Source organism: Zootoca vivipara, chromosome 2, assembly GCF_965207765.1.
Source record: "Zootoca vivipara chromosome 2, rZooViv2.hap1.1, whole genome shotgun sequence".
NCBI lineage: Eukaryota > Metazoa > Chordata > Lepidosauria > Squamata > Lacertidae > Zootoca > Zootoca vivipara.
Genome location: NC_142584.1, coordinates 109960514 through 109986718, shown reverse-complemented (window position 1 = coordinate 109986718; position 26205 = coordinate 109960514). Strand labels below are relative to the sequence as shown.

Below are 26205 nucleotides of genomic sequence, written 5' to 3'. Positions count from 1 at the left end.
ACGCTGCGCGTGAGGCGGGGCTAAGGGGGCAAAACCCCGAAGGAAGGGAGTTCGAAAACAGAAAAGCGGGCGGGTGTTCCAGGGAGTTCAACGGGCAGGTGATGCAAAGGGAGGCTGGAGACTCGGCGTAATCCGTGCAATAGGGGGGCAGCTGCTGTTCTGTGGAATTGGCTTCTCTTTCCCTCCTTGCAAAGCAGAAAATGGTTGTATTTATTTAAATACTGTAAGGGCAATTGGAGGTTTGAATTTCAGCAATGTGTTGCAAAAGCAAACCGACTATAGGGGCAGTGATTCTGGATGCAATCTTAAATGGTGCCTAGGAGCTGGTTGAATAAATATGGGTGTGCAGTTTTAAGTGCGCAGAACGTTTCTTTTTTCACCAGGCCTTTGGTTCTTAATTATCTGCGGCCTCCTTGAGTGGGTGAGATGTTTTAATCCTGTTGTTGTTGTTTTTTTAGGATGATATTTCATATTTCCCCTTAGTTTTTTCTTTTACGCTATCTAGAATGTGTGTGTTATATATTGTATGTTGCTTTGAGATACCTTGGTGTTTTAAACAAGTGACCAATCAGTTTAACAAATAAAATATGTAAAAAGGTGAAAGATTTGCATGATCTGAGAAGCCAGAATTATTATTATTTTTTAAAATGTTCCAGGGTTTTCAAGAGCAGTTTTGGAGATGGCACAGGGTGCACGATGGGGGAGGAGAGGTGGGGGATTTAATCAAATTGTGCACTAGTCCCATTATTTATTAGAATCCTTCCAGAGATATGCCTGGGGTGGATAGGAGTTGTCTATTTGGAGGGCACCCAGTTGGCAAAGGCTGGTGCAATTTTCAGCCTAGGGCTATACCCAAGGGTGAGAAAGCTGTTGGCCTTCAGGAAGTCGTTGGGTTGCGGTTCCCATTCTCCCTGATGGGAAATGAAGTCCTACAAAACCTGGGAAAGTGGCACAGGAACCTCAATTGTGCTATGCACACAGTGGGAATAAGCTTCTGAGTAAACATGAACAAGACTACATTGCAAATTGGCATTACGATCAGCAGTCGTAACTGAGGAATTTAGTGTGTATATATATATTTTAATGGAGAGAGTAAAAAGTAGAACAACAAATACGACCTTACAGGGAAAATACCTTCTCCCCCACCCCACTGCGCAATGAGGCAGAGTTCTCCCGTGGGAGCACTCCAGAAATACTATTTCAAACGAACCCCTTATTCTAGGACATGTTCCAAAAGAAAGGCTCTCCTGTTTACGAAGAGCTCCAGTAACAGCTTGGAAGCTGGAGCCAACCATATAGTTAGGAGTATTTTTTAAGGAAGTTCTGCAATTATTTTTTTGGGCGGGGGTCCAGCTGGCTTCTCATCCTTCTCTTTGGCTTTTTCTTCATACATCAGAATTCTGCAGAAATAAGGAAATATGAATTCACAAGAGATGCTCCTTAAATCAGACAAGTGGCCATTTGATGAAATAAAACGAGCTCTGTTGGTCCATATAATCCCCTCCAAAACCCCCACCAGGTGTGTTGTGTAATGGGGGGTGTCACAAGTGAACTCCACCAGAGGATAATAGAATCTGAGGCTGGAAAATTGTTCTACATGGCATCTTCAGGGTCCACACAAGGCTGCTTTTCATATCTAATATGGGATTCTGCATATACAGCCATACCTCTGGTTACGTTCGCTGCGGGTTACGCACATCACGGGATACGAACACGCCGAACCTGGAAGTACCAGAACAGGTTACTTCTGGGTTCGGCGATTTGCGCATGTGCAGAAGAGCCAAATGATGTCACGCGTATGCGCAGAAGCGCTGAATCGTGCTGCGAGCATGTCAGATTCGGCACTTCAGGTTGCGCACTGCTCAGGTTGCGAACGGGCTCCGGTACGGATCCTGTTCGCATCCAGAGGTACCACTGTAAAAGGACTGCTAAAGTGGTCAGGCCAGGTCCTTTAAGTTAACGGCTCAAGCCAACTGTTAACTTTGGGCTTTATTATGTTAACTTTGGGCCAAATTGGGGACCAGAGAGACATAACACCGGTCCTGAAAGACCTACATTGGCTCCCAGTACATTTCCGAGCACAATTCAAAGTGTTGGTGCTGACCTTTAAAGCCCTAAACGGCCTCGGTCCAGTATACCTGAAGGAGCGTCTCCTCCCCCATCGTTGTGCCCGGACACTGAGGTCCAGTGCCGAGGGCCTTCTGGCGGTTCCCTCGCTACGAGAAGCTAAGTTACAGGGAACCAGGCAGAGGGTCTTCTCGGTAGTGGCACCCACCCTGTGGAATGCTCTCCCACCAGAGGTCAAAGAAAACAACAATTACCAGACCTTTAGAAGGCATCTTAAGGCAGCCCTGTTTAGGGAAGCTTTTAATGTTTGATGAATTTCTGTATTTTAATGTTTTGTTGGAAGCCGCCCAGAGTGGCCGGGAGAACCCGGCCAGATGGGCAGGGTATGTATAAATAAATAAATAAATAAATAAATAAATAAATAAATAAATAAATTATTATTATTATTATTATTATTATTATAGAGTTGGAAGAGACCACAAGGGGCATCCAGTCCAACCCCCTGCCACACCATCAAAGCATTATTGACATATGCCTGTCAAGCCTCTGCTTAAAGACCTCCAAAGAAGGAGACTCCACCACACTCCTTGGCAGCAAGTTCCACTGCTGAACAACATTGGAAGGTAGAAGTTGAACCTTGAACGAGATGCAAAAAATACAGCAGCAGGCTGGTAAGATGGTTGTATTAACATCGGTAGTGGGCCAGAGTCATCACTTAAATTCAGACAAAGGGTGGTTGTTGTTTTTTTAGCAAGCTGCATGTCTTAATTAGATTACCAATGCCAGGATTTTTATGTGGCAAACTGCCCTGAGACCTGCAGGTACAGGAGGGTATACAAATTAAATTTAATAATAATAATAATGGTGGTGGTGGTGTAAGGAAATCAAACCCAAGTTTTGTGTGGGCAAAAAATCCAATATCTTTGAGACTGGGCTGTGTGTTAATGGTACTTACATTTTAAGGATAGCTGATCGCTTGCCCAGCATCATACGGACAAAGTCCCGGTAGGAGATGGTTTCGCTCATACCTCCAGTCACCTCAGTGATCATCTTCTTTAGCTCCAGGTGGGTCTTGGCTGCGCCCAGTTTTTCTAGCATGCGCTTCAAGGCCATGATATCTTGGGGGAAGGGAGACAGCAAGCCTGTATAAAGCGGACTGCCATAGAGTGCGTTAAAATAATAATAATAATAATAATAATAATAATAATAATAATAATAATATTCTACCCGCTCCGTCTGGTACACAGGCTGAGACTCTACCTGCCCGCGGACTGTCTCGCCAGAGTGGTGTATGCTCTAGTTATCTCTCGCTTGGATTACTGCAATGCGCTCTATGTGACCCGGAAACTGCAACTAATCCAAAATGCGGCAGCTAGACTAGTGACTGGGAGCGGCCGCTGAGACCACATAACACCGGTCCTGAAAGACCTACATTGGTTCCCAGTACGTTTCCGAGCACAATTCAAAGTGTTGGTGCTGACCTTTAAAGCCCTAAATGGCCTCAAGGGCTCCAGTATACCTGAAGGAGCGTCTCCACCCCCATTGCTCTGTCCGGACACTGAGGCCCGGTGCCGAGGGCCTTCTGGTGGTTCCTTCACTACGAGAAGCCAAGCTACAGTGAACCAGGCAGAGGGCCTTCTCGGTAGTGGCACCTGCCCTGTGGAACGCCCTCCCACCAGATGTCAAAGAGAAAAACAACTACCAGACTTTTAGAAGACATCTGAAGGAAGCCCTGTTTAGGGAAGCTTTTAATGTTTAATAGATTATTTTATTATTATTATTATTATTATTATTACCCTGTCCACCTGGCTGGGTTTCTTCCAAGAAAAGATTAAAAATACATTAAAACATTAAAAATGCTGCAGATAAAGAAAATTAATGGTGCAGAAATTTGTGCATACGCAACTACGAAGCCATGCTATGAACACAATTCACCCACCTATATCTCCTTGTGCATTGAGATCAAAGTCCATGTATTTCTCTGGGTGGGGGAAAGAAAAGACAAAACGAACAGGTTAACGTAAGTGCTCAATAGCCGCCTTGCTAAATTGGACGCAAAGTCTTTCTAGTCCAAAATAACCCCCTCTCCAACTATGGCCAGCTACGTACCCCTATGAAGGTCACAAACAGGGTGCAATGAAAGGACTCTGTCTTCATGGCCGGTTCCCAGCATCTAGTACTACAAGGTATACTGCGACTAAATATGGAGGTTCTAGTCTTAGCTCTCCAAAAGCGGTTACTAGATATACCGGTATGCTCAACAGGCCTGCCTCATTCTTTTCTTTCTCTTTAAAAAGATAAATTTTATTTCATACAATTGATACACAAGCTACGTATTAAAAATCTCTTTTTTTAAAATATACCAACAATTGATTTCACAACTTATATAAAATCAAACCATTTTACTATTAGAGAACCAGAAAAAATATTAATAGGTATAAATGTAAGCAGGACTTAATAAAGTTGCAAGTTGTTTTAAACTTGCTTTTCAATATTGTGTTTTAATGTTGGAACCTGCCCTTGGACCTTAGTGTGAAGGTAAAATAATAATAATAATTAATAATAGCAATTAATGAAGGGTGCAGATACTTTGTCTGGTGTCAGACTTGTGCTTCTTTTTGTTTAAAGCTTTCTACTTTTCTTTAAATGTGTTGATTTCATTCCTTCATAACTACATATAATTAATTCCCTGCCCTGAAATTCCCAAAGCTTGTAATATGCAGGAATGAATTACCAGCTTCCACTTCCATAAGCCTCTCTCCTTCCTTGCATTGCTGCTACTTCAGTGTTTCTCAACCTTTTTTGGGCCATGGCACACTTGTTCCGTGAAAAAAATCACGAGGCACACCACCATTAAAAAAGTTTAAAAAATTAACTCTGTGCCGCCCTATATTATAATTATGACTGTAAGAAACACTTGCCAAATATTGCTTTCCGGCGGGTCAGTGTAGTGAATTGGCGGCCGCCAGGCTCGTTTGCACTGAGCTTTGGGAAAGAGGAGGAGAAATATTGCTTTCCGGCGGGTTAGTGATGTATATTGGCGGCCGCCAGGCACGTGACAATGCAAATCGCCCTTCTCGTCGCCGCACGTCGCGGCACACACACCAGCCAGCGTCTCGCGGCACACTAGTGTGCCGCGGGAACAGCGGTTAAGAAACGCTGTGCTACTTTAACAATGTTCAACTGTTCCCTTACCTTCCTTATCACATCTAATTTATTAGGCTACTGATCTTAACCCCCCCCCCACGCCCTTGCATAGTCATTGATGGATGCTATTGTTTATCAACTATGTATATTGTGATGGTTCACTTTAAATTTTTGATTATTCTGTTATAGGTATATTTAATAATCAGTTTTTGTGAAAGTTTCCCTAAACACAGAACTACATTTTCCAGAGTGGCTTATCAACCAATCCCACTTCCCAGGGAACTCTGGGAATTGTATCTCTGTGTGGAATAGCGCGCAGTTCCCAAACAATTCATGGCACCTTTAGCAAACTACCTTTCCCAGAATTCTTTGGGGGAAGCCATGAATTTTTAAAGCGATGTGACATTGCTTTACATGTACGGTGCAGATGTAAAGTACATACAGTGGAACCTCAGTTTTCGAACATAATCTGTTCCAGAAGACCGTTTGACTTCCGAAATGTTCGAAAACCGAAAATCAAAGGGCTGTCGGCAATTTCAGTGTGGGGGAAAGAGGAACACGTGTTATGTACTGAGCTGAATCCTAGAACAATAGGATCCAGAATCAGCAGTCTGATTGGTCCGCAGGAGCCACCCAATCCAACTCCAGGTGGAAGTGAATCAGCAATGTGATTGGCCTGCGGGAGCAGCCAATCAGGCTGCAGGCAGAAGTCAATCCACAACCTGATTGGCCCACAGGTGTAGCCCTGTAGTAGCCAATCACGCAAGGCCCATTGTGTAAATAATGTATATAAGCAGATGGTTTGGGGAAAAGAGCCATTCTTATTTTCTTCTCCTTGATGACTACGAGCTGAATAAGGAGCATGAAATTCACTCTCGACTACGAGTATATTTCTACACGCTTTGGAAGCCGTTCTGAAAAACATCCGAAAACCGGAACACACACTTCCGGGTTTTCGGCGTTCGGGAGCCGAAATGCTCAGCGACAGAACCGTTTGAGAACCGAGGTTTGACTGAAATGGAAGAAGGAAGTCTAAAATGGACCAGCCCCAACTGCCTCCAGGGAAGGAAAGCTCAACACTGCCTTACAAGGCGCTGAACAGTTCATATGATTGAGACATTAATTTCTCCTCTGGCTACAGTGATGCAGCTATTGCCAAAGTTTAGCCCCCTCCCCCGTCCAAAGCACCCCCAACTGACTCCTCTGAGAGTGCTAGGTGATGGGGGCTTGGGAATCGGCAAACAGGCCTGGGGTCTGCATTCCTTTTTTTAATTTTCTTTAAAAAATATTTCTTAGTTTGGGCAGCTGGCTGGGCAAGCACGCGGTTATGAAACGAACAAGCAAAACCAGTTTGACACCCAGATTTTGCATCCTTATTAAAAAATTTCTTGGTTCACAAAAGTATGTGTGTCGTCTCTCTCTTCAGGTTGTGTTTTCTGCAGATCAGTTACATTTGTTGTGAGACGTTGGGTGTTATAATATGCAGGAGGAGGAAAAAAGAAACCCAATGGCCATTGTGCGGTTTTGCATTTTGGGGTGGGGGGGTGGGGAGGGAAAAAACCTTGCTTAAATCATTCTGCTACCATGAAAACCATGCATTGCAGGTGTTTGGACTAGTTCGTTTATGTTGCCCCGTATTTACTTCGGAATAAGCACCACGTTGTCATAGAAAGGAATATTGGTTGGGTCCATGTTCGGAATAGGCCCATTAATATTAACAGACCTAAATTAGTCACGTCTATTAACATAAAATTATAGCCTTGCAGGATACCCCGGTGGTCATCTAGTCCAACCCCCTGTCCTGCAGGGAGTCTCCTCTGTACAGGGCTAGAATTAGACGTAGCTCAAAAGTATTTTTTCATTATCCATTTCTGCAACAAAATGGGGCTTATTCCTCCCCACCCCACACCGCCTCCTGTAACATCAAGTCCTCGATGGATGGCACTCACTCTTAAATATTGCTAATTTGTCAGGTAGGTCTTCGTCAGTGCTGTATTTGGGGTCATCCATAAATTCCTGTAGAAAGGCAAGGGGGAAATATTGATTAGGGTAGGAACAGATCCAGTAAGATTTTTTAAAAGGTAAAGGACCATACCCTCTAACTCCCGGTAGGAAAAAATCTGGGATCAGCAGCGATGCGGCACCGGAAGTCGCTTCTACGCATGTCTGGACATGTGTAGAAGCAACTTCCAGTGCCACTATGCCCGATTTCCGGTGCCCAGACATGGGCAGAGCGGCACCCGAAATCAGTTCTGCGCATATCCAGACATGCGCAGAAGGAGCCTCCCTGGCAGGTAGGAAATCCGGGGGATTTATGGGATTTTAATCTATTCGAGATAACAGTGGGAAACGGGTTTAAATCCGGGGGTTTCCCACGAAAAACGGGAGACTTGGCAGCTATGTAAAGGACCCCTGGACAGTTAAGTCCAGTCAAAGGCGACTATGGGGTTGAGGCTCTCATCTCGCTTTTCTGGCCGAGGGAGCCGGCGTTTGTCCACAGACAGCTTTCTGGGTCATGTGGCCAGCAGGACTAATCTGCCTCTGAAACACCATTTACCTTCCTGCAGCATCGGTACCTGTTTATCTACTTGCACTGGCGTGCTTTCAAACTGCTAGGTTGGCAGGAGCTGGGACCGAGCAACGGGAGCTCACTCCGTTGTGGGGAATCGAACTGCCGACCTTCCCAAGAGGCCCAGTAGTTCAGATCACAGCGCCACCCGCTCCCAGTGCCACCTAGTGACTAAAGTAGGTAATGTCACAATGCACACCAGCTGCCAGGGAAAAAGGAAGTCACCCCCTCAAGAGAGCAGGAGACAACAAGCCATCTTAGTGTGGGGGATGAACCTTAGAGAGCTGCTGCCAGTCAGTGCAGACCACCCTTTGTCCCCAGATGTTGTTGGCAATGTTAGAAATTCCCCAGGCGCGTTTTTGCAACTGGCTCGGGTCGGGTCCAGTTTGTGACCATGCGGAAATTTCTGGATGCCAGGCTTGCAACTGACCCTTCCACCTGGACGACTGACTTATTTAAGACTTTACCGCAGTGTAAGAGCTCAGCTTCCTCCTGGATTTAGTTTTGCACACTAGGCATACATGCTGTAAAGTTGACCCGTCAGTCAGCCTCGCTCCTCCCTTCATGTTTCAGATGGCTGTTTATTTCAGATAATTTAACAGGAAACCCGCCTTCTGTCAAGTCAGAGCGTTGTGTCCACCTAGCTTAGCATTGCTTGCACTGACTGGCAACAGTGGCTCTCTAGGGCATTGGAGGGGGATCTTTCTCAGTCCCACCTGATATGCCAGGCCTAGAACCACACACCTTTCCCGAGCGAAGCATGTATTCTGCCACTCAGCTGTGCCTTCCCCTCAACTTTAATGACCCCCTGCATGCCTTGCTTACATCCTTTTAATTTATTTGAGAGGATGGGGAAGCAAAAACATTTTTTTAAAGCAGCTGTAACACTGCTCTGGCAACTGGACCCTGCGGGTCCACGTGCAAATTACGGTGACGTCACATGTGCTAGCCAGTCAGTGCTATCCATAGTCGCCGTCTTCTACAAAGCTATGGAACCATTTGTCAAAGAGCTTGACTCTGGGGTGGGGAATCTCAGCCCTGGGCCCTGAACGCAACCCTCCAAGCCTCTTCATCTGGGCTCCAGGATTCTCCCCACACCACACCCACTCTCAAGTCACACCCCCTCTCCTAGTCCAATCCCCTTTGCTGACTCTGCCTTGCACCCTCATTGAGGGGTTTTTGTGTGTGGTTTGGCTGGAATGCATCCTTGGACTCTGATAATGTCTGTCTGTTTGCCTGGATGGGAGAAATTATATATAGGTAACAATGACATTGGGACGCGGGTGGCGCTGTGGGTTAAACCACAGAGCCTAGGGCTTGCTGATCAGAAGGTCGGCGGTTCGAATCCCAACGACAGGGTGAGCTCCCGTTGCTCGGTCCCTGCTCCTGCCAACCTAGCAGTTTGAAAGCATGTCAAAGTGCAAGTAGATAAATAGGTACCGCTCCGGCGGGAAGGTAAACGGCATTTCCATGCGCTGCTCTGGTTCACCAGAAGCAGCTTAGTCATGCTGGCCACATGACCCGGAAGCTGTCTGCAGACAAACGCCAGCTCCCTCGGCCAGTAAAGCGAGATGAGCGCCACAACCCCAGAGTCGTCTGCGACTGGACCTAATGGTCAGGGGTCCCTTTACCTTTACTTTAACAATGACATTGGTTGCTCCACCCACTTTTGCCTCTGGCCCCAGCCACCACTGGCATGCGGCCCTGCAGAAGTTTGTTCAGAAGGGAATGTGTCCCCCTGGCTTTAAACACCCCCCACCCCTGTTGGAGAAGATAAGGCACATGAACGGCTGTGTGCGGCGAAACAGCTTTCAGATTGGTTCCAGCCTCCTCTCTGGTACAGCTACCCTCACCCATAATGCTAAGAAACCGCCTTACCTTGTTGAGGGAGTCCAGGAATTCCTCCTGCTGGGCTTTTAACATTGCAAACGCTTTTCCTCCTAGGAGGTGGAGAAAAGGGTTAATTCATGTCCCGGTTTTCAGGCGTAAAAATGGTGCTCGGGGAATTTTTTTTCAGAATCGGCAAAATGTCAGAGATAACCTGGATGTATGGCAACACGATGGAAAAAAGCAGCAGAAACAGCCCATGAAACTTAAAATAACTATTCTTGGGGGAGGTTTCCGCCCCCAAAGCTCAACAATTTTGGTGCTTTCCTCAACAACTTTGCAGTTGTCAGGAGTGGACTCCCACAAGAGCGGGTAGGCTCTCGTCATAGCTGCCAAGTTTTCCCTTTTCTCGCGAGGAAGCCTATTCAGCATAAGGGAAAATCCCTTAAAAAAAGGGATAACTTGGCAGCTATGGAGGTTCTCCTTCCTTGGAGGTTTTTAAGCAGAGGTTGGATGGCCATCTGTCATGGATGCTTTAGCTGAGATTCCTGCATTGCAGGGGGATGGACTAGAGGACCCTTGGGTCCCTTCCAACTCTAAGATTCTATGATCTCCCTGAGTTTGCCCCAATATATATTTTTAATCAAACGTCCATCCCACCCTTCCTCCCCAAGGGGTCCAGGGAGCCAAACACTTCTGTGGTAAGAAATGAAATATAATCATAGAAACATATTGTTGTAGGGATGGGGTTGGTGGGGGGTGGCAGTGTGGAGGGTATCTGGGGGTCCCTTTCAGGTCTGTGATTCTGTATCTGGTGAGGTTTAGAACAGGCACCCCCAAACTTCGGCCCTCCAGATGTTTTGGACTACAATTCCCATCTTCCCTGACCACTGGTTCTGTTAGCTAGGGATCATGGGAGTTGTAGGCCAAAACATCTGGAGGGCCGAAGTTTGGGGATGCCTGGTTTAGAATCTATTATTATTATTATTATTATTATTATTATTATTATTATTATTATTATTACTAATTAGCTGCTGAACCAGTCAGAAGAGTGTCTGTAAGACAATGGCCTCACTGCCATTTCCATGTCTCTGTTGCCATAGAGCAGGCATCCCCAGACTGCGGCCCTCCAGATGTTTTGGCCTACAACTCCCATGATCTCTAGCTAACAGGACCAGTGGTCAGGGATGATGGGAATTGTAGTCCAAAACTTCTGGAGGGCTGATGTTTGGGGATGCCTGCCATAGAGGCAAATGTGGGCGGTGTCTTTTCCTATCTCCACCTGACTGGGTGCTACATTATCCTAGGATGGAGGAGAATAGGCTGGGCAGGGGAGAGACACTGTATGTGACTATTGGCTGATGCTGGAAGCTGGAGACAGAGAGGCTTGTCTTGCTCTGTACTGGACCCAAAGGCTTGGTGGTGGTGGGTCTCTCTTCGAACCTAATGGGGCAGCAGGAACTGTTGGCGTAGTCATGCCGTGAGCCTTTCCATCCTATGCTGAGGATGTAAATGAAACCATAAACCCAGAAGACGCTACACTCTCCATTGACCTTCATTCCAAGGGGACGCAGGTGGCGCTGTGGGTTAAACCACAGAGCCTAGGGTTAAACCGCAGAGCCTATCAGAAGGTTGGCGGTTCGAATCCCCACGACGGGGTGAGCTCCCTGCTCCTGCCAACCTAGCAGTTCGAAAGCATGTCAAAGTGCAAGTAGATAAATAGGTACTGCTCCGGCGGGAAGGTAAACGGCGTTTCCGTGTGCTGTTCTGGTTCACCAGAAGCGGATTTGTCATGCTGGCCACATGACCTGGAACAGGGGTCCCCAGACTACGGCCAAGGCGCTTTTATGCGGCCCCCGGGGCCCCCCTGCTGCCCGCTGCCGCCACCCGCTCTTACCGGCACGGTGCAGTGCGACTTCTGACTTCCGACCCGGAAAAGCGACGGAAATAGCTTGTGTACACGCGCAAGCGTCATTTCCGGTGTACTTCCGGGTCGGAGGAGGCTTCTGCACATGCACACAAGCTATTTCCGCCGCTTTCCAGGTTGGGAGTCTGACAGAAATAGTGTTTGCGCATGGGCGCACACAGCCGCTTGCTCCCGCGCCCCCGGGCCCCGCGCACACTCCCCCACCCTCTGGCCCACCACGCAATCGGCGCGGCGGGCATCCGGCCCGAAGTCGGGTAAGTTTGGGAACCCCTGACCTGGAAGCTGTACGCCGGCTCCCTCGGCCAATAATGCGAGTTGAGCGCCGCAACCCCAGAGTCGGTCACGACTGGACCTAATGGTCAGGGGTCCCCTTTACCTTTACCAAGGAAATTGAACACAGGGTAAGCACAGCCACCCCTGGAGTCTCTCGCCGCTTGGAGATTGGGGTACATGCCACAATATCTCAAACATTTGAAAACTGTTAAGAAGATCTAGAAACAATAAAGCATCTGAAGCAAATTTATGAACAGATGCAACAAAATCAGGCATCTGGATAGATCTTCTGAAACAGAAAAGTTTTCAGTGGACATCTAGAAGAGGACCAATCTCGCTATGGCTGTTGAACCCCTCTGGAGTCTCCCAGTTTCTGCCATTTCCTCTTTCAGACACAACTTCCTGACTTGCATGTGTGTTGGCGGTTATGTGTTTCAATTTCTGCCGACTGCTTTGCTTTTGGTTCGCAGTGTCGTTTGGCTAACCAAAGAGGAACTAGGCCAAATTTCCTGACTCGGTTTTTTGTTCCCTGCCTTCCCCCAATTGCAAAGGGGAAATGGGATGAGTAAACAGCAGCAGCAGTTACCAAATAGAGGCATCACAGCTGTGGTGGGGAAAGTGAGGGGGGGCATTTACAAAGCTGGGGGATGGGAGCACCGGTTTAGGGTACAATCTAAGGTAGGGATAGCCCACATGAGGACTCCAAATCCCATCACCCCCAACTGTTGGCCATGCTGGAGAAAATGCTTCGGGATGGGAGAAAGAGAAAGGGGAAAAATTACACTAAATGGAACTTCCCTCTGTTATAAGAATTTTAAGGTCATATGTTGTTGTTGTTTAGTCGTTTAGTCGTGTCTGACTCTTCGTGACCCCATGAACCAGAGCACGCCAGGCACTCCTGTCTTGCACTGCCTCCCGCAGTTTGGTCAAACTCATGTTCGTAGCTTCGAGAACACTGTCCAACCATCTCGTCCTCTGTCGTCCCCTTCTCCTTGTGCCCTCAATCTTTCCTAACATCAGGGTCTTTTCCAGGGAGTCCTCTCTTCTCATGAGGTGGCCAAAGTATTGGAGCCTCAGCCTCACGATCTGTCCTTCCAGTGAGCACTCAGGGCTGATTTCCCTAAGAATGGATAGGTTTGATCTTCTTGCAGCCCATGGGACTCTCAAGAGTCTCCTCCAACACCATAATTCAAAAGCATCAATTCTTCGGGGATCAGCCTTCTTTATGGTCCAGCTCTCACTTCCATACATCACTACTGGGAAAACCATAGCTTTAACTATACGGACTATACGGAGTTTTCTTGGCAGGGATACTGGAGTGGCTTGCCAGTTCCTTCTCCAGGTGGATCACGTTTAGTCAAAACTCTCCACTATGACCTGTCCATCTTGGGTGGCCCTACATGGCATAGCTCATAGCTTCTCTGAGTTATTCAAGCCCCTTCGCCACGACAAGGCATAGATCCATGAAGGGGTTAAGGTCATATATAAAATATTAAATGTTCATAACTGTAGAGTATATATAAACCACATGTCTGAAACCCCACAGATTAGGTCCTGAACAAACTGACCTCAAATATTTCTCTGCAAGGTCAAAGCGGGAAACCTCCCCATTGTATCTTTCCTCACAAATCCTGTCTTAAGGGCACATTCAAGATATGAACAGGGTGTGAGCTTGTGACCTGTGACCTAGATTCGGGAATTAAGTACAGTCATACCTCATGTTGCGTCTGCTGTGGGTTGCGTTTTTCCAGGTTATGAATGCGGCAGACCCGGAAGTGTTTACTTCCGGGTTTCACCGTGCGTGCATGCGCAGAAGCGCTCTATCACGCTTTCGCGCATGTGTAAAAGTGCCGCTCAGGTTGCGGACTTTTCGGTGTGCGAATGGTACCCCGGAATGGATCAGGTCCGCAACCTGAGGTTCCACTGTAGTTCTAATAACTAAAGCCAAAACCCAGATAATGCAAACAGGTACAGTGGTACCTCGGTTTAAGTACACGATTGGTTCCGGAAGTCTGTACTTAACCTGAAGCGTACTTAACCTGAAGCAAACTTTCCCATTGAAAGTAATGGAAAGTGGATTAATCCGTTCCAGACGGTCCGTGGAGTACTCAACCTGAAGCATACTTAAACCGCAGTATGAGTGCAATTGATTCTGGAAATCCGTACTTAACCTGAAGCGTACTTAACCTGAAGCAAACTTTCCCATTGAAAGTAATGGAAGGTGGATTAATCCGTTCCAGACGGGTCCGCGGAGTACTTAAACTGAAAGTACTCAAACTGAAGCGTACTTAAACTGAGGTATGACTGTAACTTGCCGGACAGGAGATAAACAACTCACTCAGATTTCTGTTGTAGACCACCTTTTCTGTGATATTGGTATTATGTATAGGGGTGTGTGTGTGTGTGCGTCGGTGTGTGTGTGTGTTGGTGTGTGTGTCGGGCTACACCCCTTCTGTGATGTATGTATGATGTTTCAGGGGGTGGACTTGGACTCCAGGGCGGGCAATTTAAAATGTCTATATAAGGAAGGGCACACCTTTGTTCTGGGTCCTCCTCTTTTCTCCTGCATGAGAGGGGAGCACCCTGTTGCAACAGTTAATAAAGATCAGGCTTACTATCTGCTTTGCTTCTCCATATTCTCTGGATGGCCTCTGTTATTTTCTCCTACCGATAGAGAACCTACAAAAGGACTCTGTATGGGCTCTTGGTTACCCCATAAGGGAAAAGGAGCAGTTTTTTTTCTTATATCGTCTCCCACAGTATTTTCTTTAGTCACACCTGCACCAGACATCTAAAGCATTTTTTTATACCTCTTTAGCAGTTATATGGGACACAGGTGGCGCTGTGGGTTAAACCACAGAGCCTAGGGCTTGCTGATCAGAAGGTCGGCAGTTCGAATCCCTGTGACGGGGTGAGCTCCCGTTGCTCGGTCCCAGCTCCTGCCAACCTAGCAGTTCGAAAGCACGTCAAAGTGCAAGCAGATAAATAGGTACAGCTACAGCGGGAAGGTAAACGGTGTTTCCGTGTGCTGCTCTGGTTCGCCAGAAGCGGCTTTGTCATGCTGGCCACATGACCTGGAAGATGTACGCCGGCTTCCTCGGCCAATAACGCGAGATGAGCATGCAACCCCAGAGTCGGTCACGACTGGACCTAATGGTCAGGGGTCCCTTTACCTTTACCTTAGCAGTTATACAGTAGCTCTCCTCACAAGGAATCCTGGGAATCATAGTCTAGGCCTCATGGAGTTACAAACTCCAGGACCCTTAATGAACTACAATTTCCAGGATTCTTTGCAGTGAGGCCTTATAAGTATGGCGTGAATGTGTCATGAGTTACAGTGAAGGGACAGGTCAGAATCCTGGGGTTTCATTGGCAACAGGAAAACAGGTGCCGAGTTTGCTGGTTCTTCTGAAGCTTGGAAACTGGCCATTGCCCACTTGCAGCTCCTTGGTTGGATGCCATATATTTATACATATGAGCGGAAGGAGACGCAGGTCCCACAATGCGGATTGGAGTTGTGGTGCTGAGGAGAGGAGGTTTAATCCAGCCACACTTTTTTTTTTAGTATAGATCCAGTATACCTGAAGGAGCGTCTCCACCCCCATCGTTCTGCCTGGACCCTGAGGTCCAGCGCCAAGGGACTTCTGGCGGTTCCCTCGCTGCGAGAAGCCAAGTTGCAGGGAAGCAGGCAGAGGGCCTTCTCAGTAGTGGCACCCGCCCTGTGGAACGCCCTCCCACCAGATGTCAAAGAGACTTTTAGAGGACATCTGAAGGCAGCCCTGTTTAGGGAGGCTTTTAATGTTTAATAGATTATTATATTTTAATGTTCTGTTGGATGCCGCCCAGAGTGGCTGGGAAAACCCAGCCAGATGGGCAGGATATAAAATTATTATTATTTTTAAAAATCTGAATTGTTTGCACTGGCTGCTCTTTTCTCAGCAGAGGGCTGTGTGCATGTAACAGTGGAACGGTCTCCCTCGGGAAGTTGTGGACTCTCCTTCCTTGGAGGTTTTTATGCAGAGGTTGGATGGCCATCTGTCATGGGTGATGGAGCAGAGATTGCACCAATCCTCATAACCCGCTTCCTTCCAATTAGAAAGTAGAAGCTGTGGATGAGCAGAGGTGTGTGCAGTTCGGGCAGCCCTTGCGCATGCGCAGATGACAACACACCCACAAGTGACAGCTTCAGTGCGTTGGAGTTCCGAGTAGGGAAACAAATGAGGCAATGGGACGACCGGGGGAAGACTTCCCCTCTGCACAGCAACGTAAGTTTCCGACTTGAAACATAGTAGGGAGGGGGAGAATTCAGAGCAGGAAAATGGCATGTGGGAAGGGTTTAAGCCAACCACCACCCCCAGTTGCTAGGACCCGATTAGGTTCCCACCTCAACTGCATTTGCCCTTTGAAAAATTAAATACTGGAGATTTGATTGTGACTATCTTGTCTAAAGCTATGGTTTTCCCAGTAGTGATGTATGGAAGTGAGAGCTGGACCATAAAGAAGGCTGATCGCCGAAGAATGGATGCTTTTGAATTATGGTGCTGGAGGAGACTCTTGAGAGTCCCATGGACTGCAAGAAGATCAAACCTATCCATTCTGAAGGAAATTAGCCCTGAGTGCTCACTGGAAGGACAGATCCTGAAGCTGAGGCTCCAATACTTTGGCCACCTCGTGAGAAGAGAAGACTCCCTGGAAAAGACCCTGATGTTGGGAAAGATGGAGGGCACAAGGAGAAGGGGACGACAGAGGACGAGATGGTTGGACAGTGTTATCGAAGCTATGAACATGAGTCTGAGCAAATTGCAGAAGGCAGTGCAAGACAGGAGTGCCTGGCGTGCTATGGTCCATGGAGTCACGAAGATTCGGACACGACTAAACGACTAAAACAACAACAACAACAATTTTGTCTAGTGCCAAGGAAAAAGAAAGTGCGAACAACTGTTGAAAATAATCCTCGACTGTCTTTCAGGGAGTGAATCCAGATTGAAACCAGTGGAAGATTTAAGGAGCCAAGTCACAAACCTGTTACAGTATCACCAATTACATGATAGGAAAAATGGGTTTCCAGACCAAATTTGAAAGAGATTTATTACAGAGTAAGGATAAACTATATTGTCTAAAATGTATATATTGTTATTGGAATGTACAAGGACAAGCTGGTAAAAGCTTCAATAATACACAGGGCAATGGACATAGGGCATAATATAGATCTAAACCTTTGGGAGAAACTTTGGAAGAATGATTTGAAATTTACTCAATGCTACACGCTGAAAGAGAATTACGTGAAAATGATTTATAGATGGTATTTAACCCTGAGCAGACTGGCTAAGAAATATAAAGTAGAATCAGATTTGTGTTGGAAATGTAAAGAAATGGAGGGGAGTTTTTTTCCATATGTGGTGGGCATGTAAAAAGGTTAAAGAATATTGGGAAATGATTTATAATGAGATAAAGAAATGTTTAAAACACCTTCCCCCAAAAGACTGGAGGCATTTTTGCTAGGATTCGTTCAGACAGAGGCTCCCAGGTTCCAGAAAAACCTATTTTTGTATGCAGCAATGGCGGCCTGAGTTTTGTTAGCCCAAAAGGTATTTATATTCCTCCAAGGATGTACCCAGTTCTCTCACCTCTCCCAGTTTTATTTTCACCACAACTCTGTGAGGACGCAGGTGGTGTTGGTCTGTCTCCCATTGTTTCCCAGCGTGATAGGGTAAGCCGGCCTTTGCCAACCTGGCGCCCTCATGATGTTTTGGACTACAACTCCCATCAGCCTCAGCCAGCTTAGCCAATGGTCCAGGGGCGATGTGAGTCGTATTATATGACGATGTGAGTCGTCTGGAGGGCACCAGGTTGATGAAGGCTGTTTACACACCATGCGTCTAAAGCACATTCCCACCCCCCTCCAAAGGATCCTGGGAACTGTAGCTCCGTGAAGGGTCAACAATAGTTCCCAGGATTCTTTGGGAGGGGTGGGAATGTGCTTTAAAGGTATAATGCAGCTGAAGGCTTGGCTGGACTGATGATGGGACTCGCCCATCGTACACTAAGCTGCTATCACGGCTCCCAAAAAGCCAAGCTGCTTTTTGTTTCCTTCTTATCTGTTTGTTGCCAACCCAGCCTGGCTCCCTGAGCCGCGATCTCCTTCGCAGGCTGCTGCCCCGCTCCTTCTTCCCGACGTATTTCCAGATTCTCTCTTGCCCTGCCTTGGGTGCCTCTGCTGGTTATATGGTCCTCTCTGCTTTACGTTTCCGAGCACAATTTAAAGTGTTGGTGTTGACCTTTAAAGCCCTAACTGGCCTCGGCCCAGTATACCTGAAGGAGCGTCTCCACCCCCATCGTTCTGCCCAGACACTGAGGTCCAGTGCCGAGGGCCTTGTGGCAGTTCCCTTGTTGCGAGAAGCCAAGTTGCAGGGAACCAGGCCAGGGGCGTACCCAGGATCAAAACTGGGGGGGGGAAGGGGACGGCCAAGGCACGGGAGGGGAGGGGCCACAAAGTGGGAATGTGGGCAGGACTACGATGCCTAGGTGAAACTGACTCCGGTCTCACCTAGGCGCCGCAAAGCTTTTTGCACTTGGAGGTGCCGGGGTTCCGCTGACAGCACACAGCCAGGGCGCTCGCTCTGGCCTGCCGGGCTGCCCCCGGTGCACTATGACCAGGACCCTGGCAGAGCGCGCCCTCCAGCTTCCCGTCGCGCTCTCTGGTTTCCCGCTGCGCTTGGCCTTGCTGGAGGGCTCAACAGGGAGCTGGAGGGAGGGCGCGGCGTGGTGGGCGGGAACACCGAACTCGCACTCTTCCGGGCTGTGCTCCGCCTCCAGCCACCAGCCCTGCTGGCAGCGCTGCTCTCGCCCACAGCTGCGCCGGCCCTGCTTCTAAGTGGGGGGGGCAGCTGCCCCCCGCCCCGCGCTGGGTATGCCCATGAACCAGAAGACATCTGACGGCAGCCCTGTTTAGGGAGGCTTTTAATCTTTAATCGATTATTTTATTCTTCTGTTGGAAGCTGCCCAGAGTGGCTGGGGAAACCCAGCCAGATGGGTGGGCTTTAAATAAATAAATAAATAAATAAATAAATAAATAATAATTATTATTATTAGTCGCTAACATTTCCTGCATCCAAACCTCTCTCTTTCTATACTAGTCTTCACCACAAGCCCCCATCCTCCTGCACCCTGGACAGTTACAATTTCTTTCCCGCCTCCCTTTCCGGACTAAGATGGTTTTCTCAGCAGCCGATACCTTGGGGGTCCATGGGTCTCCTCTTTGCCTTTTCCTCGGAGGGTTCCCCTTGGCTTCTTCTCTGGTTAGGCCTGCTGAACTGATGTCTCTCCTCGTCACCTGCTCCCTCCTGCTCTCTCTCTGCGTGCATGTAGATATTTCGGGCTATAATATATATGGGGAGGCAACTTCCTTTTTTGCTCTGAGAAACCACACAGCTCATTGACACTCGCACAGACCATGTGGAGAAGGAGGAGAGAGAGAGAGAGAGAGAGAGAGAGAGAGAGAGAGAGAGAGAGAGAGAGAGAGAGAGAGAGAGAGAGGAAGTTGCAGGCTGCCCTTCAGCAAAAGGAAGTTGGGGGCCAACAACACAGTCTGGGTGGGGGTTGGTCCTCGAGCGCCGTGTTGGCAACCTTTGCCGCTGTAGGTCTTCGGCTGCTTGCCTTTCGAGTTGCACGCCTGGCAGTTTGCACCTTTTGTGCCGCGCTGGTGTGGCTAGAGGTTGTCAGCGTGGTTCCCATGGGTGCAGTGACACCCTCTGCCCCCCCCGCTTCCTTGGTCACAAAGTGGGGCCGCCTTTTCCTCCCTTGAAAAGGACACACAGCTGGCAGAGGAAGTTAGAAGAGTGATGCTCTTTCCCACGTCTTCTTTCAGCTCCGTGTGCTTTTTTGTGTGTGTGGCTCAGGTTATTGCGTGGACAGGCAGAGCCCCCCACACCCCAGGCAACCCCTGAGTGGAATAATGACACAAGACAACTTGCTATGGGGTTAAAATTGGCCACAACTTTATTAAGATTCAGGTGTAGGGAGACCTTGGCTCAGGCATTGGGAGTTTATCCATCTTAGTGTTTTTAAGTGTCAGGTGTAACTTCAGCCTGAACGCAGCAGAGTTTGCGCAGGTTTTTCCAGAAGCTTCTGGCAGTAACTTAAATGACTAGACGTCTGGACGCAGAGTAAAACTATATACAGGATTTATTAGAATAAAAGAAATCCAGAGTTTCTATGTACAGCTTTAGAACTCAAAAACAAAGTAAAATAAATCCTTTCCTCTCTGTCTCTCTCTCAACCGATACAGCACCTCTCCTCCTACACTGACCACACTCACCACACCACGTACTGTGCTAGCTTTCTCTGATAACAGGTCTCAGTGCTGATATCAACCAATGAGAGCACAGTTACTATGGCAGAAGTAGACCTTGGCTTTCTGCCCAGTGTTAATTGCTTGTCCTAGAGTTGATTGTGTGAAGAAGCTATCTGATGGTTTCTCACGCTACTAATTTAGCAAAAACCCGAACAGTCTCAAGGATATCCAGCACCGTGGTTCAAAGATCCCTCCAGCGCCCCCCTCCCCGTTTCACCTTTTTACAGCAGGGAAGAGGCGGAGGCTCCGGGGCTCGCCCTCGGCGGCCAGCTGCCTCCCGGCAGCCCTCACGCACTGCAAGGGTTTGGCGAAGCACATGCACGTCGTGGTCGGCCTTGGTGCTTCGGCAGCTCCCGCCGAAGGGGAGATGGGAAAGGCAAGAGGCAGCCCTCCAGGCGGGCAACGCTCTGACAGGACAGAGGCTCCGGGCACCGCTCGGCATGGCGGAGGCGGGCAAGGGCGGCGAGCTGATGCGGGGAGGCACCGCGTCCGGCCTCCGCCTCTTCCGTGGTGCCCTCCAGAACTTGGTACCGTGGTTCCCGGCGCCACTAGCCTCTGTGGCTAAGACACGCCTGCGTTTATCCTTCCCAGTCCCCAGCCGGGGATCTGGGAGACTTCAGGGTTATCCAGAATGTGTGGGGATTGGGCTGGCTCTGGAGAACATATGTTCAAGCAGAGAGCCCCCCCCCCCGTTCGCCACCGCTGGAGGGGAGAGCAATGACAACCCTTTGGCATGTGGACAATGCCTCCCCCCAAGACCCCTTTAACGGGAACCCTGATATCGTCGCTGCAAAGGGGGCATGGACACCGCTCCAGCCCCCCCCCCCCAATTTAGGAAGATAGACTAGGATTCCGCCCAAGACCTGAAACCACCAAAGTATTGCTACGGGAAAGGCGAAATCTGCCAATGCAGGAAAATTCCTGTCCGGCCCTCCAACAGCGACCTTGACGTAGCAGCGCCTGCGTACCTGTGGAGAAGAGGTTACCCTGCGAAAGAACACTTAATTGAGGGAGTGGAGGGTGGGAGAAGCTCTGGACCCGCTTCCCAGGTAAGATTCACCTTCTGTCGTGTGGGCTGTATGGTCCCTCCCCTTACCTGGCCAATCCCCTGGCAACGCCTCCCCAGGTGGGTTTGGCTGATTGGCTGAGGTAGGCAGAGACCCCAGGTATCCAGCCTGGGGAAGGATGCCAGTCCGAACTACCAGGGGCCGCTCTGGGATCCAGGGGGCTGCGCACGACCGTGCAAAAGTCGCCCCCCATTTGATGTGGGGAGTGGTCATTTCTATCGGGTCTGACTTTCACCCAGATCCTTTGGGGAAAGGTGAGTATGTGCACAGGGAATCTCTTCACCATTCTGTCTCTCGGGTTGGACAGGGAGAGAAGCGGCCAGAGGGAATGGTGCTCGCGGCACCCTCAATGCCCCCGCAGCTCTTAAGGAGTTGGGGTGGGTGTCCCTAGATGGCACTGGACTTAGTTGCGCCTGTGTGAAGTCAAGAGGAACTTCCTGTTATCCAGAGCTGGTTCCAGGTTTGCGGGAGATTCTGGCCAAATTGCTCTCAATGCCTCCCACCCCAGGCCATTTATTTTTTAGTCGGTGGAGACAATATAAGCCGTAAATAGCTGCTGCACCAAGCACACACACACTCCTTTTGTGTGTCCTCCTTTAAGAGGGTGGCACCAGCGCATACAGTCTTCTTCAACCTGTGGACCTTCAGATATTTGCTGGACTACAGCTCCCATCCTCCCCAGCCAGCTTAGCCAATGGTCAGTGATGCTGGGAGTTGTAATCCTGCAACATCTGGAGGCCAAATGATTACACACAAACCCCCACTTGTAATGGGAACGCTTCATGTCATTGCAGACTCATGACACAGTCCTCTGGTCTCTGACTCCCTTTCAGTCATGTAGAAAGTGCCGCATTTAACTCAGCAGGAACTGGGAGCTGGGGGGGGGGAAGTGTCCTGGGCCAAGTGGAGCCATGTTACATTTACTGGTCAGTCAGTGACGGGGATGGGCAAACTCATCAGTTTCAGTTTCTCTCTGTTTCTCATATCTCCAGCCTTAACTTCCCCACGTTTTGTGAATTCCGTCTTAAAAATTCCTCGGGCAAATTTCTCATCATAGGCGTGCTTGTTTGCCATTTGGCCTGATGTACACATTTCCTCTTAATACCTACGTCTGCATTTTTTAAAGGCACCCTTTGCCCTAATGTTTTTGCTCAGCCAGAGCTAACATATTGCTCAGCCGGAGAGCGGCACTGCAAAATTTGGAGAAGTGTGTTTTCTGTTTGTGCATTGCTTTGGAAAGTGCAAGTTAGCCAGTCCCCCCCCCCCCCGGCTATCTCTTAGTCAGCGCCACCCTGTTAAGGATGCCAACCCAAGCCATGATGTATGTGCAGTGAAGGAGTATAGTCATACTTTGGATCTCAAACGCTTTGGCTCCCAAACAAATCGGCTCCTGAACAATCGAAGCCTGAGTGATCTGGTTTTCAAATGATTTTCGGAAGCCAAAAGTCTGGCGCAGCTTGTGCAGCTTCCGAATGGACTCCCAGAACTGTGGGATGTAATTCACTGGAGCAGTCAAGTACAACATTACCTGGGATGTTATCCCTGGCTGGAGAATCCTTCCTTGCATGTGACTAGTAGGTGGGCATGATCTTTCCAGACTTGGTAAAAGGCCAAGTCATGCAGCCATCTCCCTCTCTTCGATTTTCTTCTTCGTCCTGCGAATTTCCTGATTCACCTGGATGGTACTACTGGCTGCAGCCAGCAGTCCTCCAGGTTATCTCCCATAGGGGGTAAACCTGTCTGTACATGTTTGTAACTTTAAGCCTAAAGCCTGCCTTCAGGGATCACACTCTGCTCTGCCTGATCATGAGTAAAACTACTTTTTGTTACTTATGAATAAGACCAGGGGCGTAGCCAGGATCAAAATTAGGGGGGGCAAGGGGCGGGGCCAAGGCATGGGGGGAGGGGCCACAGTGGGGCAAGGAAAGCCATGGTCGTTCAGGGGCGAGGGGGTGCCAGGATCAGCCCAAAATCGGGCTGCTCCGACCCCCTCCTCCCCCTCCGCAACTGACAGGGGCGAGGGGGCGCCAGGATCAGCCCGAAATCGGGCTGATCCGACCCCCTCCTCCCCCTCCAGCCCCACAGCCAGCAAGGGAGAAGGGAGACGTCCCATCTAGCCGGCTCGCTGTGGGGCGGGTGGAGGGAAAGCCCCAGAGCCGCACAAAGCATTTGGCTGGCTTTCCCTCCACCCGCCCCACAGGCAGCCGGCTAGAAGGGACATCTCCCTTCTCCCTGGCTGGCTATGGGGCTGGCGGAGGGAAAGCCAGCCAAACGCTTTACGGGGCTCTGGGGCTTTCCCTCCACCCGCCCCACAGCCAGCCAGGGAGAAGGGAGACGGCAGGCAGCAGGGCAGGCTGGCCAGCGGCCCTGCTTCTAGGGGGGGAACTGCCCCCTCCTGCCCCCCTTGCCTACGCCCATGAATAAGACTGCTGTCTTTATTCTTTTAGGAGGGATCAAAGCGGTCTTACCAGGAATAATAGAACATATAATTGTTTATTGACTTAAGAGGCTCACACGAGTCTGCAACCAGTTTTCTGCTGCGTAAGAAGGGGAATGCACTCTGCTAAGCGAAGAAACTTGCTAGCGCAAGTTAGGAAGGATAATAATATTAATCAATATATCCTCTCCTGCCACCCTCAACATTCCCACAGGAACACATTCTGTTCGAGAACCAAGGTACGACTGTATTGGCATCAATAGGGTGATGTGGAGGATGGGCCCTGCCCTCAGCGCTGCCACCAACCCATTCCCCACGCCCTGAACTGGGAACCTCATTCAGCCTGAGGCCACGTTCCCTTCGGGACAACATTTGGGCTACATGCCGGTCACCTGAGGCCCAAGCACAAGAGCCGTCTCCCTGACTTTGGTTTCCAGCAACTGGCAGTGGTGGTGCAACATTGTGGCTAGAGGCCCTTTCTATCCTCCATTAATTTGCCTAACCCTCTTTTAAGTTGGTGGCTATCATTGCCTCCATTGTTGTTGTTTAGTCGTTTAGTCGTGTCCGACTCTTCGTGACCCCATGGACCAGAGCACGCCAGGCACGCCAGGCACTCCTGTCTTGCACTGCCTCCCGCAGTTTGGTCAAACTCATGTTCGTAGCTTCGAGAACACTGTCCAACCATCTCGTCCTCTGTCGCCCCCTTCTCCTTGTGCCCTCCATCTTTCCCAACATCAAGGTCTTTTCCAAGGATTCTTCTCTTCTCATGAGGTGGCCAAAGTATTGGAGCCTCAGCTTCACGATCTGTCCTTCCAGGGAGCACTCAGGGCTGATTTCCTTCAGAATGGATAGGTTTGTTCTTCTTGCAGTCCATGGGACTCTCAAGAGTCTCTTCCAGCACCATAATTCAAAAGCATCAATTCTTCAGCGATCAGCCTTCTTTATGGTCCAGCTCTCACTTCCATACATCACTACTGGGAAAACCATAGCTTTAACTATACGGACCTTTGTAGGCAATAAACTGGGAACAAGGGAGGCAATAAACTGGGAACGAGGTCCCAGTTTAACTGTACTGCATGAAAAAGCGCTTCCTTTCATCTGTCCTGAATCTCCCAACACTCAGCTTCAATGCATGACCATGAGTTCTAGGGTTACCAGAGAGGTTGAAAAACATTTCCCTGCCCACTTTCCCCATGCTATGAACTTTCATATTCTCACTTCTGCCCAGGGAGGCCCACCTGGCCACCAACATTGCCATTTGTTTCTGCATCGGGCAAAGATGATTCTGCTTCCCCAACTATTTGGGCAGCACCGACGAGACATTATTGTGAAATGTTTTTAATTCTTTGATTTTACTTTGGTTGCAAATTGCACTGGGACTCCCCCACCCCCTTTAGTGGGAAGCAATATTTAAAATTTAATAAACGTAGTGTAGTCAACACCATCAGCTCCAGTTAACATGAAAAGAAACTTTAAAAAAAGAAAAAAAGATTATGAATCTCTGAAGCTGCAGTCCTGAACGGTTGAGAAGCACCAGTGTGCGCTGTTCACCAGACCTCTGCATCCTCTCAAGCGTAGCTCACCAGCCCTGTGTTTTGGGCCTACCAAGTGATTTGAAGAGAGGGGAAGAATCAGGGAGAAATTCAAATTACCTAGTTAGCGGTCCCCGAAGCAACAGACAACTAAAATGCAGCTCTCTTTGAAGTTCACACTTCCCCAAATTTTGCGATGCAGTTCTCCTACCAAATAACATGCACAAAATTCCAAACATCAGGGTGCGGAAAGTGTGTGTTAAAATGCATATATTTGGGGGGGAATGCATCCTATTAGGGAAGGCTAGCTTGCAAAAAAAACCATGTACTGGAGGCAAAACTGCTTTCAAAAGACTGCATATTGGCAGATGCGCAGATTAAAATGCTGACTTGTAGACTCATCAGGAAATGTGGAGAACTGAACTGAAAACGAGAAAATGAGAAATGTGAAGCATGAAAATGAGAAGCTAAATTTACGTTCCTGGGGTTGCGACCATGTTTGGCAGGTCACCTGTGATTTTCAAAAAGATGGTTGGCCTTCAATAAGAGCAGCATTTCCCAACATGGGGATGTGGTTCTGAGGGGGAAAACAACAACTCTACCTGCTAACCCGAAAGTAGAAGCCTTAGTAATAACCCTCACAGTTAGGAAAAGTGAATTTCATCCTATTTTAACTTCAACCTGCATCAGGTTCACTACTGTTGAAATAAATAGACCTGTCTTAACCATGTTCACGTTCAGTTTCTGTTAATTGGTTCTCATGGGAAACTTACAGATTCTTGCTTCATACAATTAACTCAAGGCAGTGTCAATTTACTCTTGGCAGAAAGCCACGGTCTGCCTGGCCTGGAAACTACTCTCTGATTGGTTAACGACGAGCACTGAACTCTGTCATCTAGGAATGCTAGCACAGTTGTTTCTTGTTGGGTGTTAGTAGGAGTGCTGCGTGTGGTTGGAGAGAGAGAGAGAGAGAGAGAGAGAGAGAGAGAGAGAGAGAGAGAGAGAG

The 26205-nt window shown here is 48.6% G+C and overlaps 1 protein-coding gene and 1 long non-coding RNA gene across 3 annotated transcripts; one reads left to right on the top strand and one right to left on the bottom strand.

Annotated features, from left to right (window-relative positions):
- Positions 1-59: 59 nt before the first annotated feature.
- LOC118081048 (uncharacterized) lies at positions 60-17287 on the top strand. Its single transcript, XR_015948514.1, has 4 exons — positions 60-421; positions 2532-2738; positions 15907-16075; positions 16279-17287. It is a non-coding gene; the product is annotated as an uncharacterized LOC118081048 (long non-coding RNA).
- Positions 1066-19200, bottom strand: AIF1 (allograft inflammatory factor 1). 2 transcript variants are annotated; one of them, XM_035107172.3, is made up of 6 exons: positions 19045-19200; positions 9662-9723; positions 7164-7230; positions 4007-4048; positions 3023-3185; positions 1066-1400 (listed from the first exon to the last, which is right to left on the bottom strand). In XM_035107172.3, exons 1-6 carry the CDS (start codon positions 19172-19174, stop codon positions 1313-1315), a joined length of 552 nt encoding a protein of 183 aa, XP_034963063.3. In that variant the 5' UTR covers positions 19175-19200; the 3' UTR covers positions 1066-1312. The 2 variants fall into 2 exon arrangements, with proteins under 2 accessions (XP_034963063.3, XP_088519780.1); XM_088663654.1 differs by lacking the exon at positions 19045-19200 and adding an exon at positions 11508-11554.
- Between the last annotated feature and the right edge of the window lie 7005 nt (positions 19201-26205).